This window comes from Malania oleifera, chromosome 11, assembly GCF_029873635.1.
Source record: "Malania oleifera isolate guangnan ecotype guangnan chromosome 11, ASM2987363v1, whole genome shotgun sequence".
In the NCBI taxonomy this organism is placed as follows: Eukaryota; Viridiplantae; Streptophyta; class Magnoliopsida; order Santalales; family Ximeniaceae; genus Malania; species Malania oleifera.
In genome coordinates, this window is record NC_080427.1 from 47708761 (window position 1) to 47735205 (window position 26445).

General features: G+C 39.1%; 2 protein-coding genes across 3 annotated transcripts; one reads left to right on the top strand and one right to left on the bottom strand.

The window, feature by feature from the left end:
* Window positions 1–338: 338 nt before the first annotated feature.
* Window positions 339–13853, top strand: LOC131168267 (chloride channel protein CLC-b). Its single transcript, XM_058127571.1, has 6 exons — window positions 339–1061; window positions 1189–1389; window positions 1583–1760; window positions 11397–11929; window positions 12155–13307; window positions 13583–13853. The coding sequence occupies exons 1-6, from the start codon at window positions 871–873 to the stop codon at window positions 13688–13690; spliced, it is 2364 nt and encodes a 787-aa protein (XP_057983554.1). The 5' UTR covers window positions 339–870; the 3' UTR covers window positions 13691–13853.
* LOC131168266 (uncharacterized) lies at window positions 11109–25822 on the bottom strand. 2 transcript variants are annotated; one of them, XR_009140272.1, is made up of 16 exons: window positions 25552–25807; window positions 25342–25456; window positions 24572–24683; window positions 24453–24497; window positions 24243–24310; window positions 24089–24143; window positions 23904–23983; window positions 23687–23770; window positions 23201–23314; window positions 16864–16982; window positions 16641–16758; window positions 15734–15864; window positions 15470–15623; window positions 15274–15353; window positions 13935–14157; window positions 11109–13654 (listed from the first exon to the last, which is right to left on the bottom strand). XR_009140272.1 is itself a non-coding variant. In XM_058127570.1 (15 exons), exons 1-15 carry the CDS (start codon window positions 25767–25769, stop codon window positions 14070–14072), a joined length of 1581 nt encoding a protein of 526 aa, XP_057983553.1. In that variant the 5' UTR covers window positions 25770–25822; the 3' UTR covers window positions 13829–14069. The 2 variants fall into 2 exon arrangements, 1 of the variants encoding a protein (XP_057983553.1); XM_058127570.1 differs by lacking the exon at window positions 11109–13654 and having other exon boundaries at window positions 13829–14157; window positions 25552–25822.
* Between the last annotated feature and the right edge of the window lie 623 nt (window positions 25823–26445).

Below are 26445 nucleotides of genomic sequence, written 5' to 3' on the forward strand. Positions count from 1 at the left end.
ACATTGGTTGCCATTTTGGTGCTTATCTGTCATGGCAACCCATAAATGGAAACAAAATAGGATTGGTTCATTAGGTCTCACAATAAACAGACAATACTCATTTGAACATTTTTCAACTGTAACATCCTTCTTTTTATATAAAAAAAATGAGAGAACAGTTTGCCTCATCTCAGCAGATCATCAGTTCACAATTCAAATCTAATCAATACAACATTTTAAATTATAAATTTCATTTAAATTTGTACAAAATTAAACTATAGTGTTTAGGCATGAATTTTATACCTTAAATTTAAATTTGAATAAATTTAAATAAAGTTTATAGAGACCTTGAATTTCGATTAATATTAAATATAAATAAAATATAAAATAAAATTACAAATTCATATTCCCAGACACAGCGTAAATAAAATCAGAATTCCAATGATTTGCTCTACATGGGTTTTGGTAAGACCACCGATGATTGGGAAAATATCGTGTTTTTATTTCCAAGAGGACAAGCCCAATTATCGCCCGAGATGAAGAAACCGTCAATGAGAGAAACCCTTTATGCCCTTCTCACCTAATATACCTGAAAAAAAAATATATGGGATACTTTATTCGATACTCGCATTAACATACTTCACATGTACCATTCTCACCATTTCTTTATTTGGTGAGACAGCAGCAAGAACATGCAGGGGCAGCATCATTCCATTTCAGCTCCCTAGCTGTAAAAATTCCAACTTCAGAGGAGCCCATCAGATCTATTCCCATTCTTTGTTAAAGCAAAACAGACACAATCCAGAGAACTGTAAACAGCACCAGCAGCATCAGAAGGCAAAGCTCCCAAGCTTCTGAAAACAAAACTCTGCATTTCCTCACTCTGGCCACATGGAAAAGTCGAGCCACTTTGCAGAAGCAAGAGCAGCCCACACGGTAGGGACTGAAGTCGATGAGGAAGGAAGAAACCCAGAAAGCAATTCGCTGAACCAGCCATTGCTCAAGAGAAGCCGAACACTTTCCTCCAATGGACTGGCCATGGTTGGAGCCAAGGTCTCACGTATTGAGAGCTTGGACTATGAGTAAGAACTAAGAACAGTGATATATAATCTCAACTCTGTTGTCCCCTCTTTTTTTGGGGTTCCAAATCTAATGCTTTTTGGCCTTTGGGGCTTTGCGATGAGTACTTGCCGCTCGTTTATGATGCAGGATCAATGAGAATGATATCTTCAAGCATGATTGGAGAAGCAGAACCAGAGTCCAAGTGTTGCAATACATATTCTTGAAATGGACATTGGCCTTCCTTGTGGGGCTGCTCACTGGCACAATTGCCACGCTGATCAACCTCGCAGTAGAGAACATCGTGGGGTACAAGCTTCTTGTGATCATCGAATGCATAAAGAAAGAGAGGTTTTTGCGAATCCACCATGTTCTTCAAATCTGTACTATTTCTTGTTCTCTTACTTCCAGCTTCAGTATCAGATAAAAGCTTGAAACTGATGCTAGCTGGATTAAAATGTTACCTTGTGCTCTGTTTGGATTCAAGAAAATTAACTCTGGATAAGGCTGCAGATTGAGAAAGCTCTTTTGATGGTGGCTGCAGGTATTTGATGGGATTGGTTTATTTCAGTGGGGCAAATTTCGCACTGGCAATGGTTGCTTCAGTTCTCTGTGTGCGATTTGCTCCTACTGCAGCTGGGCCCGGTATACCTGAAATCAAAGCTTATTTGAATGGAGTTGACACTCCGAACATGTTTGGTGCTTCAACACTTATTGTCAAGGTGGGTTAGTTCTCAAACAGAATATCTGTACAAATTCTCTAGAATAACAATATGCACAATTTAATTCACAAGACAGTTCAGTACGGGAAAAAACATATCAAAAGCACTCTCACATGAGTCTATCATAAAGCAATTTCTGGCAGGGAGTTAACCAGCTGAAATCTAGTTTTCCTTCCCAACATGAGGTTTGGTCAGAAATACAATCCCAGAGTGTTTCTGTAACGACCCAGCCCTTTACACGGACTTAGGTGTCACTCACATACATCAAATGTCTATACCTGTTCAAGATATGGAAACAACCCGCCCTAAACAGGGACATACGGGTGTAAATCATATATAATCATGATGTAAATGTCGCGAAAAAACATAAACATCCATTGGGATTACTACTAACCTTATACCAGAGTTCACTAATACATCCATAATTTACATACATTCGGACTTAGAGTAATCGTCATATTACAACCCTCCAAAAAAAGACTTTCATCAAGTTTAGTACAAAATTTAGATGCTTACGTACGCTAACCAAAATAACCACCCCAGTCCCTTTATCTACTAGGACCTACGCACGGACGGACCTGAAAACAAAGGTTGTAAGATAGGGTGAGACACCTCTCAGTAAGGAAGAAGGAGTTACAACAGTGTGTGACTGCATACATGCATATTTTCATTCAACATCTGGAATATAAATCAAATATTTTCAATGCAGTAATGCATCAGTTATATCATTATTCATATTACAAAATTCTCACATCTGTCTTTCGACCATTTAATGATTTATCAGATGACCAATAGTAAAAATATCCCTATAACCAGTTTTACCCCGTGGCTCGGGTTGTGCACTGGTACTCGTCCAATGTCCTGTTCGTGCAGACACTGCCGAGTACCTACATTCGATCCGACTGCCTCCATTGGCCCAATATCAGCCAATGGTTTCACCCTACTAGTCGACCATCTTGGTACCCACATCGTTTAGTACGTGTGGTTGCACGTGTACATCTAGCTACGATATCGTGCCATATCATATAACAGTGGTTTCATTTCACCCTGCAAAGAAAGTATTTTTCAACCCTCCCGGGATTCTCAAGCTGTGGTTCCGTGTATCATAAATTCAATTTATACAAATATGATTTTATCTCCCATAATCTATATCAATAGTATAGAAATAATTCCAACGGGTTCAAACCGGCGTCTTTCCACTTAGTTTACCCCTCTTTGTTTACTGATGCGGCTCGGTGTATCACCAGCCTCTGTTTATCACATTGTCAGTATAATAAATAGGAATTTCATTCCCATATTCTATATCAGTAGTATAGAAAATACATTCATTTCCATTTCAACATATATCACACAAGTTTAATACAAAAACCCACTAAATGATAGAAATTTAATATACATAGTTTAACTGAATAAATAAAGGATTCGAGCCTCTCCTACTATAATATAAACACAAATAAACAATATTTGTAAAATTTGGAGATCACACATCGAAATCCTCGTTTTTACCAAAAACCATAAAATCGTCAAACCGGCATTTCTACTCGGTAGAATTTCACAAATAAGCATTTAAATCATACATAATAACATAAACTAGTTTTTTAGCGGTTTAGTTTTCCAAAATAGTTGTAGTAATCAAGTTCCCCTTACCTTATATTCGAAATGAAATTTCGTACGAAAACGGTCCAAAATGACAACCCGAGATCCCGAAAACCTAAAACCACTGAACATAACCTTACTATGTTTTCTACTGCTATCCAAATATCCAATCAAAATTAGGATCAGATTCCTACCTCGATTCTTGGAAAAACCCGAAACTCTCCGAAACGACGATCAGATCCACTAAAAGTGTAGAGTTTCCTCTTCTGATCCACGCAGTACCCTCCGTTTTTGGAAACGGACAACGAACGGCGAAGGATCTTAGAGAGAGAGAGAGAGAGAGAGAGAGAGAGAGAGAGAGAGAGAGAGAGAGAGAATGAGAGAATGAGAGAGAATAAGAGAATTTATAAAATAAATCCTAACTTAGCCCTTAAGTAATCTAAATAAATATCTCCTCTAAGATATTTATATATAAATATCTCAAAATATCTCTTTTTAAAATATCTTCTCCAAAATATCTTCTTTTTCTTTTTTTTCGGGGTCGGGTTACTACAATCTCCCCTCCTTATAAGAATTTCATCCCCGAAATTCACCAACTGATACCAAGCATACTCTACCTTATGTCAAAGACCTACAGAAGAGTCGGCAGCCACCCTCAAAGCAGCTCCGGTGCGAAGTTATTATCTACCCTCGCTTATGGCGGAGGAATACCGTGGTTACAATGTGATGCTTTAGAAGATTACACACACAAAACTCTCCCGAAGACCATACCACCTATACTACTGTACATAATTACGTACCATCCGAAAATAACTGCGGGTACTTCTGGCGTATTTCTGACTCTAACTCTCATGAAGCTTCCTCCACTGTATGGTTACGCCATAATACATTCACTAGCGGTATTTCCCTAATCCGTAACTGCTGAACTTTCCGATCTAATATCAATATTGGTACCTCTTCATATGATAAAGCCTCACTGATCTCTAGAGGTTCGTAACTCAATACATGCGATGGATTTGGTATGTACTTCCTCAGTACAGACACGTGAAATACATCATGAACTCAGGATAATGCTGGAGGTAAAGCCACTCGATAAGCAACCGAACCTATCCTTTCAAGGATTTCAAAAGGCCCAACATACCGAGGACTTAGCTTCCCCTTCTTCCCGAATCTCATCAACCCTTTCATCAGAGTGATTCTCAAGAATACCATATCTCCTACTTCAAATTCCAACTCTCGCCGACGAGTATCAGCATAACTCTTCTGTCGACTCTAAGCTACTTTAATTCTTTCCTTGATCAATGCGACCTTTGCAGAGGTCTGCTGAATCAGTTCTGGACCTAATATCTATCGCTCACCTACCTGATCCCAGTACAACGGAGATCGACACCAACGACCGTACAAAGCCTCATAAGGTGCCATCTTTATGCTCGCCTGGTAACTGTTGTTATATGCAAATTCAACAAGCGGTAGATATCGTATCCAACTATTACCAAAATCTAGTATACAAGCCCGCAACATATCTTCTAACGTCTGAATAGTTCTCTCTGACTGTCCATCCGTCTGTGGGTGAAAAGGCGTACTGAACATCAATCATGATCCCAAGGCATCTTGTAAACTTTTCCAGAAACAAGATGTAAAACGCGGATCTCGATCTGAAACAATAGATATAGGAACACCATGGAGTCGTACCACCTCCTACACATAAAATTCTGCCAGCCTATTTAGAGAGTAGCTGACTCTGATTGGAATGAAGTGTGCAGTCTTCGTCAATCGATCTACTACAACCCATATGGCGTTCTGCCCATGCATCGCCGCAGGTAAACCCGTCACAAAATCCATTGAGACATGTTTCCACTTCCACTCAGGGACGTCGAGTGGTTGAAGTGGTCCTGCCGGCTCCTGATGTTCTGCTTTAATCTGCTAACATGTCAGGTACTGTTCTACAAATCGAGCGATCTCTCTTTTCATATTAGACCACCAGAAAGATTCCCTCAAATCCTGGTATATTTTCGTACTACCAGGATGTACAGTGTAAAGCGAACGGTATGCCTCCTCTAGAATAACCCGTTTAATCACGGCATCATTCAGAACGCAAACCCTGCTGCAGAATCTCAGTATCCCATCACCAGAAATACTGAAGTCTGGCTTTAAACCATTCCGAACTCCTTCTATAACCTCAACTAACTCTGGATCCTCTTTTTGCGCTACATGGATCCTCTCTTGTAAGGTCGGTTGCACCACCAAGCTGGCAAGGACAGCCTGATGATTTCCTTCTACTACTTCCAAGCCCAACCTTTCCAAGTCCATACAAATTTGGTGCTGAACTCTAATCGCTGAAACAGACGCATCAACAAACTTCCGACTCAGAGCATCAGCTACCACATTAGCCTTTCCTGGGTGATAGCTAATAACACAGTCGTAGTCTTTAATCAACTCTAGCCACCTGCGTTGTCTCATGTTCAGCTCCTTCTAGGTGAAAAAGTATTTAAGACTTTTATGGTCAGTAAAAATCTCGCACTTTTCACCATACAAGTAATGCCTCCAAATTTTTAATACAAATACTACCGCTGCTAATTCCATATCATGTGTCGGGTAGTTCTTTTCGTACTCTTTAAGTTGCTGAGAAGCGTCAGCAATTACTCTGCTCTGCTGCATTAGAACACAACTAAGACCCTTCTTAAAGGCGTCACTATAAATAACGAATCCACCATCCCCTGAAGGAATGGTCAGGATTGGAGCAATAACCAGTTGCCGTTTCAGCTCCTGGAAACTCAACTCACACTCCTCAGTCCAAACGTACCTCACGTTCTTCCTCGTGAGTCGCGTCAAAGGACCTGCTAAACTGGAGAACCCTTCCACAAAACGACGGTAGTAACCTGTAAGACCTAAAAAGCTTCTGACTTCCTGAACATTCTTCGGTCTCGCCCAGTTCACAACTGCTTCAATCTTACTCGGGTCCACGAATACACCTTCCTTGGACACGACGTGACCAAGAAACGCAATCTGCTCTAGCCAGAACTCACACTTCTTCAATTTAGCATATAGTTTCTTATTCCTAAGCATTTGCAAGACAAGCCTCAAATGCCCCTCATGCTCTGCAGCGCTCCTAGAATACACTAGGATGTCGTCGATAAATACCACGACGAACCGGTCTAAATATTTGTGAAAGACCCTGTTCATCAAATCCATAAACGCTGCAGGTGCATTAGTTAAACCAAAAGGCATAACCATAAATTCATAATAGCCATACCGAGTTCGAAATGCCATCTTAGGAACATCTTCCACTTTCACCTTTAGCTAGTGATACCCAGATCGTAGATCAATCTTAGAGTAGATCTGCTTGCCCTGAAGCTGGTCAAACAGATCATCGATCCGAGGTAGCGGATATTTATTCTTTACCGTCAACTTGTTCAGTTCTCTGTAGTCGATGCACATCCTCATCGACCCATCCTTCTTCTTAACAAACAAAACGGGCGCTCCCCAAGGAGAAACACTAGGATGAATGTACCCCTTGTCTAGGAGCTCCTAAAGTTGTTCCTTCAGTTCTTTCAATTCAGCTGGAGCCATACGGTACGGAGCTTTCGATATCGGCGCCGTACCTAGAACTAGCTCTATTGCGAATTCCACTTCCCTGTCCGGAGGTAACCCTGGCAAGTCCTCTGGAAACACGTCAGGGAACTCGCACACTACAGCAATTGTTTCCAACTTATTTTCTTCAACCGGCGTGTCTTTCACAAACGCCAGATACCCTTGGCGGCCATCTAGGAGTAGCCTCCTAGCTTGCAAAGCTGAAAGGATTCGTGGTGTAGAACGCACACACGACCCCTGGAATCTGAATTCCTGCTCCCCTGGTGATTTAAACAACACCTCCCGCCTGCGGCAATCAATACTAGCATAACTGGCCGACAACCAGTCCATCCCAAGGATGATATCAAAACCATGCATGTTATAGACCACTAGGTTAACTGGTAGTATTCTTCCCTAAATTTCCACAGGGAAGTTACAGACTAACTTACTACACTCGACTGCAGACCTAGACGGCGTAGTCACTATCAGTTCATAATCCAACAGTTGCACCTCCAAACCACATAGTTTAACAAAATTACGGGAAATAAAAGAATGCGTAGCTCCAGAATCAAAAAGTACTACAGCTTCATGAAAAAACACATAAATAGTACCTGTGACCACGTCATCAGCGTTCTCAGCGTCACCAGGAGTCAGAGAATATACCCTAGCCTGGGCAGTACCCCCCTGCTGACCGCCACGCTGTGTCGGAGCATTCCTTTGGTATTGCTACTGTGTGACTCCATCATTCCTTTGCCTCAGACAGTCTCTCATCTGATGTCCTTGTCTACCACACCGCATACAGGCTCTCGTAGACAACCAACACTGCCCCTGGTGTTTCTTACCACATAAAGAGCAACGTGGAACACTTGCGGCATTCTGGGACGTGCCACTACTATTTTTCTTTCACTTACTCTGTCCTACCCCAGATGAATAATTAGGAGGCGCTGGTCTCTTCTTCATAACTTGAACTTCTGCATCCTCTAGTAAACACTCCTCTGCTACCGTGGCTTTATCAACCAACGTAGCAAAATCCTGCAACTGCAGAATCGCCGTCTGCTTACGGATCTCGCTCCTTAGACCCCTCTGAAACTTCCAAGCCTTCTTTGCTTCATCAAGAATCACGAATGGAGCAAATCGAGACAGATCCTGGAACTTGGCAGCGTACTGCTGCACTGTCAGTGAACCCTACGTCAAATTCATAAATTCCTCCATTTTCGTGTTTCTAATTGTGACCGGAAAATAACGTTCAAAGAAGAGCTCTTTGAATCAAGCCCATGTCAACACTATAGGTATCGGTCGGTGCTCCTCCATCTGCTTTACCGACCCCCACCATCTCTTAGCCTCCCCTGCCAACTTGAACGCAGCGAAAGTGATTTTCTGCTTTTCAGTGCAGTTTAACACACCTAAGATCTTCTCGATCTCCTGGATCCAATTCTTAGCACGAACTGGATCTGTACCGCCCACAAAAGTAGAGGGCTTCAATCTGGTGAACTGTTCAATGGAGCAACCCAACTCAGTCATAGGACAATCCTGCCCTCTATTCGTACGCACTACCTCAGCCATAAGCTACTGTGCAAATTCACGTAACACACTAGTAGAGTCGTTACTAGCCTCGGGGCTGGCACCCTCACTACTACTGCCACCTATATTGGCAGTGATATCCCTAGATTCCATCTTGAAAACATTTACGAGAATCCATTAGAAGGTAATAGCCTAAGCATCAACTAACACTATCATACTATAGACTCAGTTCCTTAAATCCACATCCTGAATATCGATGTACTCCATTAATTTAACATCATCATTCTAACTCAAGTTCTGCCCTTCCACTTGGAAACAACACCATCAATAGATTGCCATGATTTTCTGAACCCTTCGAATGATCTAGAAAAACACAGAAGTCTGCCAATTGTTTTCGTCTCCAGGTATACAAAACAAAACTCAAGGTCATATCCATGTCCTATACTCTAGTATATTCTAGATTGTAACAACTAGAAACTTCTAGTTTAGCACATATCCCGAACCAGGCAGCATGAATCAAATCATACTTCCGACTGGCTATGGGCTCTGATACCAACTGTAACGACCCGGCCCTTTACACGGACTCAGGTGTCACTCACATACATCAAATACCTATACCTGTTCAAGATATGAAAACAACCCGCCCTAAACAGGGACATACGGTTGTAAATCATACATAATCATGATGTGAATGTCGCGGAAAAACATAAACATCCATTGGGATTACTACTAGCCTTTTATACCAGAGTTCACTAATACATCCATAATTTACATACATTCAGACTTAGAGTAATCGTCATATTACAACCCTCCAAAAAAAGACTTTCATCAAGTTTAGTACAAAATTTAGATGTTTACGTAAGTTAACCAAAATAACCACCCCAGTCCCTTTATCTACTAGGACCGACGCACGGACGGACTTGAAAACAAAGGTTGTAAGATAGGGTGAGACACCTCTCAGTAAGGCAGAAGGAGTTACAACAGTGTGTGACTGTATACATGCATATTTTCATTCAACATCTGGAATATAAATCAAATATTTTCAATACAGTAATGCATCAGTTATATCATTATTCATATTACAAAATTCTCACATCTGTCTTTCGACCATTTAATGATTTATCAGATGACCAACAGCAAAAATATCCCTATAACTAGTTTTACCCCGTGGCTCGAGTTGTGCACTGGTACTTGTCCAATGCCCTGTTCGTGCAGACACTACCGAGTACCTACATACGATCCGACTGCCTCCATTGGCCCAATATCAGCCAATGGTTTCACCCTGCTAGTCGACCATCTTAGTACCCACATCGTTTAGTACGTGTGGTTGTACGTGTACATCTAGCTACGATATCGTACCGTATCATATAACAGTGGTTTCATTTCACCTTGCAAAGAAAGTATTTTTCAACCCTCCCGGGACTCTCAAGTTGTGGTTCTGTGTATCATAAATTCAATTTATACAAATATGATTTTATCTCCCATAATCTATATCAATAGTATAGAAATAATTCCAACGAGTTCAAACCGACGTCTTTCCACTTAGTTTACCCCTCTTTGTTTACTGATGCAGCTCGGTGTATCACCAGCCGCTGTTTATCACATTGTCAGTATAACAAATTGGAATTTCATTCCCATATTCTATATCAGTAGTATAGAAAATACATTCATTTCCATTTCAACATATATCACACAAGTTTAATACAAAAACCCGCTAAATGATAGAAATTCAATATACATAGTTTAACTGAATAAATAAAGGATTCGAGCCTCTCCTACTATAATATAAACACAAATAAACAATATTTGTAAAATTTGGAGATCACACATCGAAATCCTCGTTTTTACCAAAAATCGTAAAATCGTCAAACTGGCATTTCTACTTGGTAGAATTTCACAAATAAGCATTTAAATCATACATAATAACATAAACTAGTTTTTTAGCAGTTTAATTTTCCAAAATAGCTATTGTAATCAAGTTCCCCTTACCTTATATTCGAAATGAAACTTCGTATGAAAATGGTCCAAAACGACAACCCGAGATCCCGAAAACCTAAAACCACTGAACATAACCTTACTATGTTTTCTACTGCTATCCAAAAATCCAATCAAAATTAGGATCAGATTCCTACCTCGATTCTTGGGAAAACCCGAAACTCTCTGAAACAATGATCCGATCCACTAAGAGTGTAGAGTTTCCTCTTCTGATCCACGCGGTACCCTCCATTTTTGGAAACGGACGACGAACGGCGAAGGATCTTAGAGAGAGAGAGAGAGAGAGAGAGAGAGAGAGAGAGAGAGAATGAGGGAGAATAAGAGAATTTATAAAATAGGAACTTAACTAATCTAAATAAATATTTCCTCCAAGATATTTTATATATAAATATCTCAAAATATCTCTTTTTAAAATATCTTCTCCAAAATACCTTTTTCTTTTTTCTTTTTTTCGGGGTCGGGTTACTACAGTTTCATCATTATCTAATAACGATCATTTTTAAAATTGAAAAAAAAAAAAAAAACTAATTTTCTTTTAGGTATTTAAGGGAAGTCTTTAACTGAACTAGTTTGGATGTGGATTTGCATTGATGATCCCGAACCAAACAGAAATCCAATGCATGAATCTAGTTTTGAACAGACATTTTAAAAATTGTTTGAGAAGTAAAGAAAAGCTACCACTTTCAAGTTTATATTTTATTGAGAAAAGGAAAAGAAAGGAAAAGCAATTAGAAGTGCTAAATAGGAAAAGAGAACAACTAATTATGTACCAATATCATATGTAGACATCCTAAATTACCATTTTTGGAATTGGACTAGTTAGCACAGAAATCAGACAGAACAGGTCACACAATTTTCATCGACTTAAAACACATTGGGCATGTGATAAAGAATACTTCAAATGTGCTCATTGGCTAATGGCTAAAGAGCATTGAAATCTCTCGGTAATTGTAGATCACTGGGAGCATTGGAGCTGTCTCTGCAGGCCTGGATCTAGGAAAAGAAGGCCCTTTGGTACACATTGGTAGCTGCATTGCTTCCTTACTAGGCCAAGGGGGTCCTGACAATTACCGTCTCAAATGGCGCTGGCTTCGTTACTTCAACAATGATCGTGACCGCCGGGATCTCATCACTTGTGGTGCTTCCTCAGGGGTTTGTGCAGCTTTCCGTGCCCCAGTGGGCGGCATCCTGTTTGCTCTTGAAGAGGTTGCAACGTGGTGGAGGAGTGCACTCCTGTGGAGAACCTTTTTCAGCACAGCAGTCGTGGTTGTGGTGCTCAGGGCCTTCATGCAATACTGCAATTCTGGGAAATGTGGGCTCTTTGGAACAGGAGGGCTCATCATGTTTGATGTGAGTAATGTCACTGTACGGTACCATGTGACTGATATTGTCCCTGTGACAGTTATTGGAGTGCTTGGAGGAGTACTGGGAAGCCTTTACAACTACACTCTCCACAAGGTCCTCCGACTCTACAGTCTCATTAACGAGTAAGCAATCTAATTCCACAAAAATCTTGATTCACTTTATTAACTTCATCACAAGCCCTGGAAAGGGAATGAGAAAGTTCACCGTAGCCTCAGACAGCTAAACATAGAAGCAAGTCAGAGATCAACAAAGAACAATGCCAACATGTACCCAGAATTAGTAACACTTAGGAATGATAAGCATGAAGTCTCAATTGCTCAGCTTCAAATTACTCGTTTTTGTTACAGGAAGGGAAGAATACACAAGCTGCTTCTGAGTCTCACTGTCTCGCTATTCACCTCACTTTGCCTGTATGGCCTCCCATTTCTTGCCACTTGCACACCCTGTGATTCATCCCTTGCTGAGTCTGCCTGCCCCACCAATGGACAGACTGGCAACTTCAAACAATTCAACTGCCCAGATGGCTATTACAATGACCTAGCTACTCTCCTTTTTTCCACCAACGATGATGCTGTTCGAAACATCTTCTCCACAAACAGTGCCACTGAATTCCACCCTTTCTCCCTCTTAATCTACTTCACACTCTATTGTGTATTGGGACTCTTCACCTTTGGCATTGCCGTCCCATCTGGACTCTTCCTCCCTATCATACTTATGGGCTCTGCTTACGGTCGTTTGCTTGGTGTTTCCATGGGAAGCTACACAAACATTGACCAGGGGCTTTACGCAGTTCTAGGTGCAGCCTCACTCATGGCCGGCTCTATGAGAATGACTGTTTCTCTTTGTGTCATATTCCTCGAGCTCACCAACAACCTTCTCTTACTACCCATAACAATGTTTGTACTTTTAATTGCCAAATCTGTTGGAGACTGCTTCAACGCAAGCATCTATGAGATTATACTAGAGCTTAAAGGCCTGCCTTTCTTGGATGCACATCCAGAGCCATGGATGAGAAATATCACGGTCGGTGAGCTTGCTGATGCCAAGCCAGCTGTAGTTACACTTCATGGAGTGGAAAAGGTGGCTCGTATTGTGGATGTACTGCAAAATACTACACATAATGGTTTCCCTGTTATAGATGAAAGGGTGGTGCCATCTATGGGGATCGTCACTAGTGCAGCAGAACTGCATGGCCTGGTCCTCAGAGCTCACCTTGTTGCAGTGCTTAAGAAGAAGTGGTTCCTGCAAGAAAGAAGGAGAACAGAGGAGTGGGAAGTGAGAGAGAAATTTACCTGGGTTGATCTGGCTGAAAGGGAGACAAATATTGAGGAAGTGGCTGTGACAAAGGATGAAATGGAAATGTATGTTGATTTGCATCCTCTCACCAATACCACCCCTTACACAGTGCCAGAGAGCATGTCCGTCGCAAAGGCAATGGTGCTTTTCAGGCAGGCTGCACTCCGCCACCTGCTCATCATGCCTCAGTATGGAGCAGCTGGGGTAAGTTATCCAACTTATAGCATGCTCATTCACTTCACCTTTATGCTGTCATAACAAGATAACTATAGATGTTTCTAGAATGTTACATTAGAAAATTAAAATTTTTAATGATCAGATAATTCAATATTTATGAAATTGTTATATGGAGAGTAAAATTGGGTATGATGAAACATTAATTTTGCATGAATGATAATTAAAATGGGCATTTTTGTGAGAAATTAAGAGTTTTTACAGGGCAAGTGTCACTTAACTTGTTGGCATGCTCAATTTTGTAGGTTTTTCCAGTGGTGGGGATATTGACCAGGCAAGATTTGAGGGCCCGCAACATCTTGAGTGCCTTTCCTCATCTAGCCAAGTCAAAGCAAAGACAGAAGGGGAATTGAATCCCAACCAATGAAAAGCATCTGTCAGTGTTCCTGGAGCCTATTATTCTTCTCTGCATGAAGCACTTCAGTTTTTTTTGAAAAATGATTTTGCATTCTTTTATCCAGTTTTAAAGGGAACAAATAAGATAATACACCTGTAGAAATTTTTTTTTTCCTTCCATTATATATGGTCATGCTACACATCATTCAGTTAATAAATCAATTCTTTTTTCATCAGAAAAAAAGAATACAGAGAAACAACCTTTCCAATAGTTTCTATCTAACTTGAATGAACCCAAATATGGGCTTCTTTGTTCATGCCCTCAAACAACCAGCTGTTGAGTCCCATTTGGTTCTCACTAAACTTCCATTCTGCATCAATGAGTAAAATGCTTCCTTATTGTGGCTTTTTCTTCCTTTTTCGCAATTTCTTTTTCTTGAGCCTTACTCCGGGGCCTCTCTTGAATACTGCCAAAACCTCAATGCTGCAGCCACAGCACAATATTAATGAATTTAAACAAAAAAAAAATTTCGAAAAAAAATCAGCACTAGTAAACTGCAGTCTCTCCAAACGTAGGCAATCAAATCTCCATCCACTTCCCAAGTTTTCCTTCCATGTTTTTAAGTTTCAAAATGTTTGTCTATCGTAAAAGGTTAAAGGAGTTCTATCAGTTTCTTTATCCCTTATCACAATATTAAGAAGACTATTTCACATATTTATTTCCATTAAATGAGGAGAGTGTCTTCAGAAAACGTGAGGTGTCAATGGATCTAATGTAGTTTGTAAAATGTGAGATTTTTAAATGAGGATAATCTTTGTGGGACAAATGGAATAGCTGCTAAAAATAATCGTAGTGGGACAAAAGGGAGTAGCTGCTAAAAAATATATATGTTATGACCCTATGGTCCCTATCACAACAGAAAACAGAATAATAGTTAAAATATAAAATTTTTAAAGCAGATTTTCCACAAAATTTTTAAATCAATTTTTTTTTCCTTTTTGTGATGAAAATCATAGTGATCAAAGCTCTTGTAGTTGATGACGCTTCACAAGACAATTCAAATGCAATCACATGCTCCATTCAATTTTAAGAATTTGCACAAGTACGTCGTTTAAGTACCTGTTGCAATGACTCTTTTTTTTTTTCAAGTGGTTCCAAACAGGTGCTAAATCTTATGAAGCAATTGTAACTAATACATCCTACAGGCCATATGTCCATATAAACTCTTCTCCCTCAATGCCACTCATGCTCTATCCTCTCCTCTTTCTTTCCTGTCTTTCTTAGTAAGAGTAGACTTGGCCTGGGGTAAAAATTTCGAGTTGAGTCACTTTGGAAACTACTATCAATGACTACCATCAATGAAAATATTCAAGTAGTCTGCAGCATTAAAATGCACTCAAATCATCAGCAGAAAGCATGACCCATTCTGACTCTTATTTATTATTTTCATATTAAAGTTGTCTACTGTGATCAGTTTGCAGTATCACACAGACACATTTTTAATACCACGGTAAACAGTAAAGGAAGCTTGCTAAATTGATTGTTCTGCCTCTTTCTGTGTGCGCGCACACATGTATATCAAACAAAAGAATACCTTACCTTTGAGTGCCTGGAAAGAAATTAAAGCCATGGGCTTTATCCAAATGCCATGCCTTACTAGACAGCAGTGACTTGCAATCCTATAAAAGAATTGTTGCATTAGAAACTTGTGACAATGGTTCAAAATATTTAAGTTCAAGAACCAGAACTAATTCCATTCCAGTTCTTAGCAACCATGCTAAGGATCCATAAGTACCTCTTTGAAGCTTTCCCACCCACAGCTTATATAAATGAGGGTTTCAGGCAATGAATAGCTTTCCTTCTGGTTTGTTTTGCTTGCAACACGAACTAAAGCTTCTCTTGCACGCAGAACCCATGGTCTCTTTTCATCTTTGACATTTAAGCAAGAACTGATGTAGATGTGTTAAGGCTTGACAATTAAAAACAGTTTAAGCTACTGCAGTTTGCATTAGTAATTGAATAAGTAATGGCATCATGATTGAAATCCAAGTTGCCCTACCTTTCAGATGACCTGACCTTATGTTCCACTGAAGATAGAGTCTGTAATGCACTAACGAGAGATGGGTCCATCCCCTTTCTAGGAGGATCAACCACAACTACATCAGATCCCACAAGCCAAGAAAGAGGTTCCTGATCCAATTTTACATGAATTAAATTATAATCCAAAATCACCCTATGGGTACACTCAAAGCAGCGGCAGCAATTTGACAATTTAATATTAAGAAAATATAAATTTTCTCTGTTTTACCCTACAACAACAACAACAACAACACCAAAACCAAGCCTTAGTCCCACTAAGTGGGGTCGGCTATATGAATCCTTTTCCGCCAATTTATGCGATCATGGACCATTTCTTTTGATAGATTCAAAGATATTAAATCCTTACTCACTATCTCCTCCCAAGTTATTTTAGGTCTACCCCTACCCCTTCTACTGCCCCCCACAGTAACTAAGTCACTCTTCCTCACATATAATAATGATCTGACAAATTTTACGCTGGCTGTCAGCTACCTAACGTAACCCTCCTCCTTAACCCGGGCTTGGGACCGGCTGTGTGTGAAAAAATTTGGACATTTAAGTGCATCACAGGCGGAGTTCTGTTTTACCCTACTGTTTAAAAAAAAAAATCTAAAATTTTATGCAAAATAAAAAAGAAAATTTATGGCAATAAGAATTTAATTATTTAGCTAAATACCAATTAGAAGAATAAGCTTGAATATTGGGAAGTTCAATTCCAATTTTTCAATACATGGCAAGTTATATAAATTCATTTCCCAGGAATACAAAGAAAAATACCATAACATCCAATGCACATAATCTTGAGAGATGGAATTAATGTATCACTTATCAATATTGATGAAAGCTGAGATATCTGTGATCATAAATTTAAAGTATTGAAAACTTACAATTGAAGTGTCTGCATGATGCCAGCTAATGCTGCTATCTATGGATTTAGGCAAGCGTTCAACCGTCTTCTCAAAAGATAGTTTTGACTCTTTGTTAATCTCAATGCATTTAATAGACCTGGAAAAAGAAATAATTCTTAAGATTCTAAGAATTAATATTATTTCTAGTCACAAAAATACAAGAAACTTTGAATTTTAGAGTACTTAGAACCAACCCACTTGCCTGCATTTTCTCATAGCAACTAGTGATAAACCAATCACACCAGCTCCTGCATACAAATCAGCAACTGATGCACCTTGTGGGACATACTCTTGCATCTTCCGCAGCAAGGAATTAAAAGCCTGGAAAAAAAAGATAGACCAAGTTTTATTAAATAAAAATATGTTTTATGCAACGTAAGACTAAGGCATGAGTGTAATATTACAATGCTAATTATTTAGTAATATTTTTCTTCAGTCCTTCATCAGTGTATGGGAAATATAAAAGACCCAAAAATAATTATAATTAATAATAAAGCGTCAAGTGGGTTTGGTGCCGCACTGAGGGGGGGTCCAATGTGGCTCGTCAGTGGCTGGAGTTCCCGCGTCATAAAAAAATAATAATAAAGCAAAACATAATGCATGACAAGAGGCCGTGGAGACCTTAGGCGCCTTAGGGAGTATGTGGAATAGGCAACCCACTATTCTCATCCTCTACATCTTTCCAGTTTCCAGTAATAGCAACACCACCTAGAAGATTTTATAAAAGCATGATGATGCATTTAAATATGAATATAGGGTACTGATGCAGGGCAGCAACATGGATTTTCTGCCAAGGTAAAAAATAGAAGAAATTGAGAAGAGAGGAGAAAGGGAAGAAGAATATACAAAGGGAGGAGGTGGGTAGATGTTTATTTCAATTCAAATTCATCAATAACCACCTCCTACATGGCTTTCACACACTATTTATAAGCAAGCCTTTAATACAGGAAATTACATACATACCCCTAAGATACATGAAATTACGCACCCCTAAAATACACAAATATTACATACTAACCCCCAAATACACATAATTTTATACTAATTAGTAATTAAACAAAGCACACAATAAACTATTAATTAAACCCCAACAATCCCTTGACCCAATTCTTCTCTACCGCTTTGTCACGAGGCCAGTACCTTTTTAGGGAGAGGGTAATGGCCCCGTGACAAAGTGGTATCAGAGCCAACCCAACCTGATTTGACTCACGCCAAGCGCCCAAGAGGGTAGGCAGGGTAGCTATCGGCAATGAGGGTGTCGCTGGATTGGGTGGGGGAGAAAGTCACGCGAAGCGCCCAGGAGGGTAGGTTAGCAGGTAAGGTGACACGCCAAACACCCAGGAGGGTTAGGTAGGGTGTCTCGCCAAGCACCAAAGGGTAGGCAGGGTGCTTTTGTCGCACATCGGAAATGGTTGGAAGATCCCGAGGGCTTATAAGCATGGGCGTTGCACACCCTAACAAGGTACCTTTTTGGGAAGAGGACAATGGCCTTGTGATACCCTCTCCCCAAAAAGGTACCTTGTTAAGGTGTACAACGCTCACACTTATAAGCCCTTTCGATCTCCCAACACATTTTTTATGTGGGACAGAAGCACCCTACCTACCCCTTGGCGCTTGGCAAGACACCCTGCCTACCCTTTGGCGCTTAGCGAGACACCCTACCTACCCTGTAGTGATCCTATAAATAAATTATATTATATTATATTATATTAATTAATTAATTTATTATTATTAATTAAATAATATAATATAATATAATAATATAACATATATTTATATATGTGAAGGTTAAGCTCCTGAAGGAATTTAATTCCTTCAGGAAGAAGTTACTGCAAGCGCCTCTTCAATCTCTCTTTGCGTCTCACGTTCTCTCCTCTGTCCCTCCTCTCTCTCCTCATTTTCTCGACAAATATTTGGCCGATTGGAAAACGGAAGATACCGTCGGGTTCCTATCTCCACCATCGATATTCCTACCAGAGTGGATTTGTCATAGAAGCGACGTAGGCACCACTGCTAGGGTAAGATATACTCCCTCTCTTTCCTCAATTTCTCCTTAAATCTTCAACTAAATCGATGACCGGGCACCACCATGGGGTCCTAGTCTCGATCGTCATCATTTTGGTCAGAGCAAATTTTCAATTTGGGAGTCTTAGGCACCACTCCAAAGCGAGGGTGAGATTTAGAGAATTAAGAAAATTGGTTATTTTTTGGAGTTCAATTATTTATTGGAATTTATGGGCTTAAGAAATGTTAAAATAGTATTTTATTTAGGGTTGATTTGATTGAACTAGGGTTATTGAATCAGGGTTTGAATGAGCGCCGCAAACCGTTTCAGGGTCCCTGCGACCGTAATTCAGGAAACTAGATAAGGGGAATAGATTAAACCAGTTGATTTGTAAATTTCACCGATTTAAATAGAAATTATATGTGTATATAAATATATATGTTTAACATGTGAGTTTTAAAAGAAAGTCAATCGTTTAAACTGTGGTTTTTGAGCCTAGGGTTATAGTTATTATTTGTGAAAATGGAATGATTAAAGTAATATGTTTTCTGGAAATTGTGAAGATAATTTGATGTGTATTTTTAGTAAAATGGATGATGAATATGGAGTGGCTTACTATTTTAATGAGATATAATTATGCTTATTATTTGAAATGTGTGGCATGAGTTAAATGAAAATACTAAGTTGAGCTGTGATATATATATATATATATATATATATATATATATATATGTATGACATGTTGAAAATACTGAAATGTATTGGGATTACTTGCATGCGTATTGTTATTCAGAACTGAATATGAATGTTAAATTGCAATGTATGATTTGAAAACTCATGTGGACCATAGTGAGGCACGGTACTGTTCCATGTGATTTTGGCAGAGATTAGTGCACCCACACGTCTCGTGGAGAGTGTGGAGACGGGATGGTCAATTGTGCTGTGTAGGGTAGAGTTCCCTCTGGAGTCTAGACCAGTGTGGGAAAGTCAATCTGACTTACAGACTGGAGAGAGTTTAACTCTAGTGGGCCGACCAGGGTTAAGTCCAGACTTCAGGCCGCACAACCCGTCATTGGGGGAAGCATGACAGTGTGTTATCCATCTGATAGTGAGTTCTAAATGCATAATTGTTTAATTTAATCAGTGAATGATATGAGAACAGAACATGTGAATGCAGATGTGAATACAGAGTAGCATGAAATCAGAATAATGCGAAATGTGAATGTGAAATGTGGGTGATGTGAAATGTGAAAGTGAATTATGTGGTGTGAAATACTGAGAACATGAAAAGATGAGCAATACAGTGATGACAGATATAGAGTAAAGTAAATATGTATTATATATTGTAATATTATATCTCGAGGGCTTGTAGAGAAAGGCGAGTGCCCTGATTAACATTAGATGTAGCCATACTGGGTTGCATAACATATTAGAGTATAGGGAAGCTACTTGTATATGCAGGTAATCTTTCCTATTCTCAGGAACTTCTACAGTAAACATTTGTGTGAATGTGTATGTATACGAGATAAACTATCCACCTGAGGGCTCACTGAGTAACATAAGTGCCCTGATATGCTCCAGTTGTAGCCATAGGTTGCATAAGGTATTAGAGCAGAGGGGTGCTACTTGTATGGGTGGGTAATCACCCCAATCCTTGGGAACTCTCGTTAATAAAAATATTCTGCATGTGTGTGAGTAAGGATAGAGAATGGTTTCATAATTGTGATAATTTTAGAAATGGTGATTATATATTTGTACACAAACCTCATGATAGCCACACACTGGTGTTAATCTATTCCGATTTACTGAAATGTGTCTCACCCAATATGAATTCTATCTTTTTCAGGACCTTCGCGTGATCGAGCTCAATGAGCTCAGGATTGGTGTGGCATTTTTGAGAGAGAAAGGATATAGACTTTTGGATGTATATATATATATATTTTTGGGTTTGTTTAAGTTTGCTAAGATGCATATATGTATTTGTGAATACTAGATGTTGGGGTATGCCTTTTGAGATTATAGATATGTAGAAACTCTGGTAAATTATTGAGGAATTGTTATTATTTCCGCTACATAATTGATGTGAGAATATCAGATACAGGTAAATGAAACACGTGGCACCTGGGCCCCACTTGGCAGGTTCGGGGCGTCACAAGGTGGTATCAGAGATTTAGTTTAAATAACACTCCGGACTTTAGTTTCGGGTTCGGGGCGTTACAAGTACTCCTGGGTGCTTGGCGTGTCATGCTGCCTACCCTTCTTGGACGCTTGGCATGACATTCCACTTTATCACGGGGCCATTACCCTCTCCCTAAAAAGGTAGTTTCCAACAAGGGTCTACCCATGGCCCTGCTTCTCGTCCTACATTAAATCTCCCCCATTTGAAAAAAAAAAAAATTGACCTTGAATTTTGAAATCGTAGACAATCAATTGCTTAGAAAACTCATGAAATGCAGAAAAAACTGATTCTTGATGCTGGAAGTGGTAATTGGCACTCCAAAGTGTTGATAGTATGCTGGCAGTACAATTTCTAGGTTTCTTATCAAAATACCATGCTTGTTTGAAAAATATCTTATTCACAATCAAAGCTTCATGTACCGATCAAAATATCATCTACAATTTTCTTACGAGTCTGCTGCAGCTGTTTCAGGAGAGTTCTCCACACGCGCATTGCCAGTGATCCTCCAGCAATGAAATTTCGGATATTGGTAGATGAAGGGGATGTGAGTTCAATGGTAGTGGTGGCGTGAAGAGAAAGTTCCAGGAAGTAATGGATTTTAAGGGGAGGTAGCCAAGGAATATTTTTCCAATGCAACTGACCAAACAATTTGTTGGAAGGTGATGAAATTTTGAGGGAGAGCATGTTGAGGTGTTAAGGCTTGATATACATTGTTAGCCCACAATCTAATAGCTTAAGCTTTCAGGTAAAGTGGTTATCTAACATAGTTAGAGCTGGTTAGTAAGAGGTACAGGGTTCTAGTCCCCTTGACCGCATTTATAGTGCGACAATTAAAAAATTATTGTATTCCCTATAGTTTAGTGTTATTTATAATGTCTTTATCTCTCCACGTGCTATTGAGTTGCACGGGTGTTAAAGCTTGATATATATTGTTAGCCCACCACCTAATGGATTAATCTTTTAGGTAAAGTGGTAATCTAACACACGGGTTTCTGTTTTGTTTGGTGATGTTAGTGTCATGAAAGGATGACTGAAAAGTGGGGTTCCAAATTGAAGGGCACAACAATAATTTTGGCTGGAAAATGCACTTTTTTTTACTGAAATTTTATAGCAGAGATGATGATTGAAGGGGTTTTCATGGATGGTGTTGAGATGAGGGATTGATAGAGAGGGAGAGTGATGAATGGAGAGAATGAAAGATGTAAGGAGAAGATTTGGTTCAAGAGTTCTGCTAAAGAATAGGGCAAGTACAGAATACCAGAAATAGAGAGAGAAAGAAGTAAGGGAGAGAAAAAAAAGTGAGAAGATGAGAAGAATAAGAAAGAAGGGAGAAGGAAAGAGAGGAGAATGCAAACTGCTGCAGGCTATGCAGGGGGGTAGAGGCAGAGCAGAGAATAGAAAGATCAGAAACAGAACAAAGATGAACAAGAGGAAAAGAAAGCAGAAGATGAGAGGAGGAAGAAAAAGAGAGAGGAAAAGATGGCTACTGGACAACAGAGAACAGAGAAGATCAGAATGGAGCAGATTGGATAAAGAACTGAAGGAGAAGGGAAGAAGGAAAGGAGAAGAAGGGTGATTGGAAGGAAATGGGGGACTGAAAATGGAAGAATGGAGATTGTGGTTGGCCTCTGATATGGAATGATGCATGACAGCATTATCGATTTGCTGCCAAGGGAAAACTTAGAAGAAACTGAGGAAAGAGGAGAAGGAGGAGGAGGAGGAGGAGGAGATACAAGGGGGGAAATCACATGTTTAGCTCAATTCAAATTCATCAATAACCACCTCCTACATGGTTTTCACACTCTTTATAAGAAAGCCTATAATACAAGAAATTACACATATAAATTTAAAGATACATCATTACAAAATACAAACACACCCCCAAAAAACAAAAATATCACATTCAAACCCCCAAATACACATAATCCCATACTTATTAAACTAAACACACTTTGACCAATTCTTCTAAGTTAGCTTCGAATCCATGGCCCTGCTCCTTGTCCTACATCAATAACATTTGGTTCACAAAATGGAATAACCTAGGAATGAAATGGTCATAGCATGGGTACATAATAGCATTATAAAAGAAAATGTGTTGTCATTATAAAGCAAAATTTTCAACATGGAAACATTTATTCCTCTCCTATTTCATGTTGGTTGGAATAACACAAGCATTTGCATAATCATTCCCACCTGATCCCATTCTGCGAACCTAATGCAACAATAATGCCATTCTGACTCCTAACTTTGCTGTAGGTCAATTGCAACTCACGGAAGAAAAAGATTACAAGCAATACTACCCAAACATAAAGGTGAAAAGAGATTACTAGATTAAAACTCAGAGGCTTAATCTACCCTGGTATTCGCTTGTCCAAAACTGGATGGAGCTATTGAAACATCAATTCCACCAACATGTTCCCAAAAATCTCTTTCTCCAATCAGATGTCTCCACCTATTCCCAAAAATAACCTGCATTTCCATATTAATATTAATGAAGGCAGATTAAATTAAACATATCAATACAAATCATATGAGAAACAAGTGCAGCAAATCTAGTATGAGTAACAAGTTAGCCAGGAAGAACAGGTAAGACAAATTTGATATGATATCTGCTAAACATATCAGTAAAAGGAACCTTTAGCGCAATAGCTGAACTACCATCCTAATTTCAATTTGTTAAATAGAAATCTAATATATCATTATCAAGTTCTGTACTATATACCCCAACTTTGTTCTCTTATTATACAATACTTGCTAATAAAAATTCACTGTTCAGTCCCTATTTCCTTGTCCTTTCACTTCCCATAATGTTGTGTGTTATTCAACAAAAAAGCTCCTCACATTGTTAGCTGATGTCTGAAAGTTGGCCCACACAGAGTGAATTAAATGGAACTTTCTGCTCCGACCTCCATTTCTCCATAAGAACTGCAATGTGAAAATCAATAATTGTTACAATATGTGCTCCCCACCCCCTCCCCCCAAAAAAACAATAAACAAGGAAAAATGGATTTTATTATTAATAATGGAATTTTTTTTTTTCTATAAAAAATCAGCTTACATTGGCCAAATTGTTTAATTTTTCTGCACTAGCTGAGTTTTCACTCCTTGAATTCCATACCAAAGTTACCTGTACCTTACCTGAAACCAAACAAAAATTAATGCAGGGTCTAACTCGCATTCAAACAGTATTAACACCAAATATTCCATAGAAATTCCAAGCTAATATTAGTTTTAGTTAGCAACCATTTCTATATCTTTCAGATGCAGGAAGGGATGTGTTGTGAGTTGTTACAGCCATCTGCAGGCACACAACACCTAGTGGATTAGGGAAAATATAAAATAACCTTCATTAACTGCCAAGTTCCATGGGCATTTATTAATACAAACTGCACGTCACCTGAACATAACGCAATTCACCAGTTCCTTCATCTTCATTGTATGGTTCAATATTCAACTTAGTAATGCCTGAGAAAAAAATTCAAAAACAATAAGCAACTCTATACTTATACACCTAAAAGGAGAAAAAAAAAACACACACACACACACCGCGCGCGCGCGCGCATACATATAACATAAATGAAATAACGATTTATGATCAAGAACTGGCCTTGCTTCAAGAGTTCCACAGCGACATTGATGTTAGGATGATGAGCTGCAAATACAACATACACACTAAGAACAAGCATAGCAAAAGAAAGATGAAAAATCGAGGGTCCGAATTCAAACCTTTACATTGAGGAATATCCACTACATTGTGAGTACCCTCTTGATAGAGCCCGATTAATGGGCTGATAGGTGAGCCACGGACAGCAAGTTTGGCACGGCATCTCCATCCCCACTAAGTCAGAGACACACTCACTATCATAATCACTTCAGGAAAAAATTAATGCTTCATTTGGCACTTAGAAAACATGAATATAAGAAAACAAAATTATGAAGGAATCAACTTTTTCTTATCCAGTTATCAAGAATAATAATCCTTTTCACCAATTTGTACCTTGTGTATGATCTTGAGCAGTATCCTTGCACAAATTGGGGTTATTGAATCCTTGCTCATTATCTCACTCCAAAATATTCTAGGTCTACCCTCCCCCTCCCACTCCCACTCCTGCTAACATTAACTAACTCACACTTCCTCGTATGCATTATATTAACTATGGTGCAGGAGCCAAACCATCACACTGCCCCTCTCTTATCTTTTACAGGCAAAATGCGTAACTTAACCATGAATGCGTTCATTCCTTAATCAATGAATCTATACTAAATCAATGAATAATTTTTTATTTTACATGCCTTAAGCCTTAGTTTTCCTAATTTTGAATTATATTTAAATAACTTTTCATTCTTAATTGCATTTAAGATAAAGAGAAAATATAGTGTTTTCCCTCTTATTTTCTTGTCCTTTCCTTCCCTCTCACAAACTTTTTTGATCCAAACTGAGCTTAGATAAATTTGCTGGAACAATGAAGAATTAATCCAGGAACGACGGCACACACCAGTCTGCAAGTATCGAAGGTGAAATCTGAGACCCCGTGGCTCTTGAAGAAGTCAGTAACTTCGTCGAGGATGACCGGACGGTGGAGATTCAGCTCATGAGAGCACCCTGAGCACCTGCAAATCGAATAAACAAACAATGAACTAAGTGATACGTTTGGATGATGGAGAATGGTCTAATCGAGACTAAGTGCATGGGAGAGGGTGTGTACGATTGGAAATGCGGGCACTGGAGAGCGCAGGCCAAGGAGGCTGCTGGTGTGGTTGGATTAGGGTTCGGGAGGAAACAGGAGACCGGCGGTGCTGGCGGTGGTGCGGTCGTTGCCGACGGTGCAGGCGGGGTGCGGAGGGCGCACTGGGCAACGAGAGAAGGGAAGAGGGAGGTGGTGGAGGGCGGGTGAGAGAGACGGAGCCACGGAGGTGTGGCCATGGAGGTTGGCGGCCTTGGAGTCTGGAGCTTCACCGCTCGTGGCGGGAGAGGATAAGAATAAAGTAGTTGAGGGTAAAATGGGGGCTTTAAAAATTTTTAGAACGACGTCGTTTTTAGGCTGATTAGTTTGCCACCCCTATTGTTTTTTTCTTTTTGAAAAAATTTCCTCCCTCTTGAACTTCTAATATAAAATATGAGATTCGTAATCTATTTTTTTCAATTCCAAATTTTATTATTAAATTTCTAAAGGAATTGAATTGAAGGTTGTTTAAACATGATTCAAATTTAAGGTGTACAAAAATTATTAAAAAATCATAAGTTGAACCGAAATCACAAACGATTCGATTTTTTGGTATTCAGTTTCGATTTCAGTCTCCAAACCAAAAAAAAAATTTATTTAAATTTAAATTATTTATATAAATTAATTTAATTACTTAATTAGTATGCTAATACATAATTGGTTCATTTAATATTTAAAAATCAAAATGTCCAATAGATTTTCAACAACTCTTGTGAAAAGCAATTGTTGAATATTTAGAAAATTAATTAAAAATCGAAAAAACTATAATCGAACCGCTGAATGTTTAGTTCTCCAAGGGGTAATAAATTCAGTTCGATTTCGATTTTATTTTGGGAATACTTAAAACCATAAGGCTTCATTTTTCGATTTGACCCA

Excerpts from the sequence above, each read along its gene's own strand:
- LOC131168267 (XM_058127571.1), top strand. The coding sequence starts at position 871 with ATGGAAAAGTCGAGCCACTTTGCAGAAGCAAGAGCAGCCCACACGGTA. Across the intron at positions 1,062-1,188 it reads ATTGAGAGCTTGGACTATGA|GATCAATGAGAATGATATCT; the intron begins GTAAGAACTAAG and ends TTTATGATGCAG. Across the intron at positions 1,390-1,582 it reads GAATGCATAAAGAAAGAGAG|GTATTTGATGGGATTGGTTT; the intron begins GTTTTTGCGAAT and ends TGGTGGCTGCAG.
- LOC131168266 (XM_058127570.1), bottom strand. The coding sequence starts at position 25,769 with ATGGCCACACCTCCGTGGCTCCGTCTCTCTCACCCGCCCTCCACCACC. Across the intron at positions 24,684-25,341 it reads CCTTCGATACTTGCAGACTG|TGGGGATGGAGATGCCGTGC; the intron begins GTGTGTGCCGTC and ends TCTCTGACTTAG. Across the intron at positions 23,984-24,088 it reads ATCTGAAAGATATAGAAATG|GTAAGGTACAGGTAACTTTG; the intron begins GTTGCTAACTAA and ends GTTTGGTTTCAG.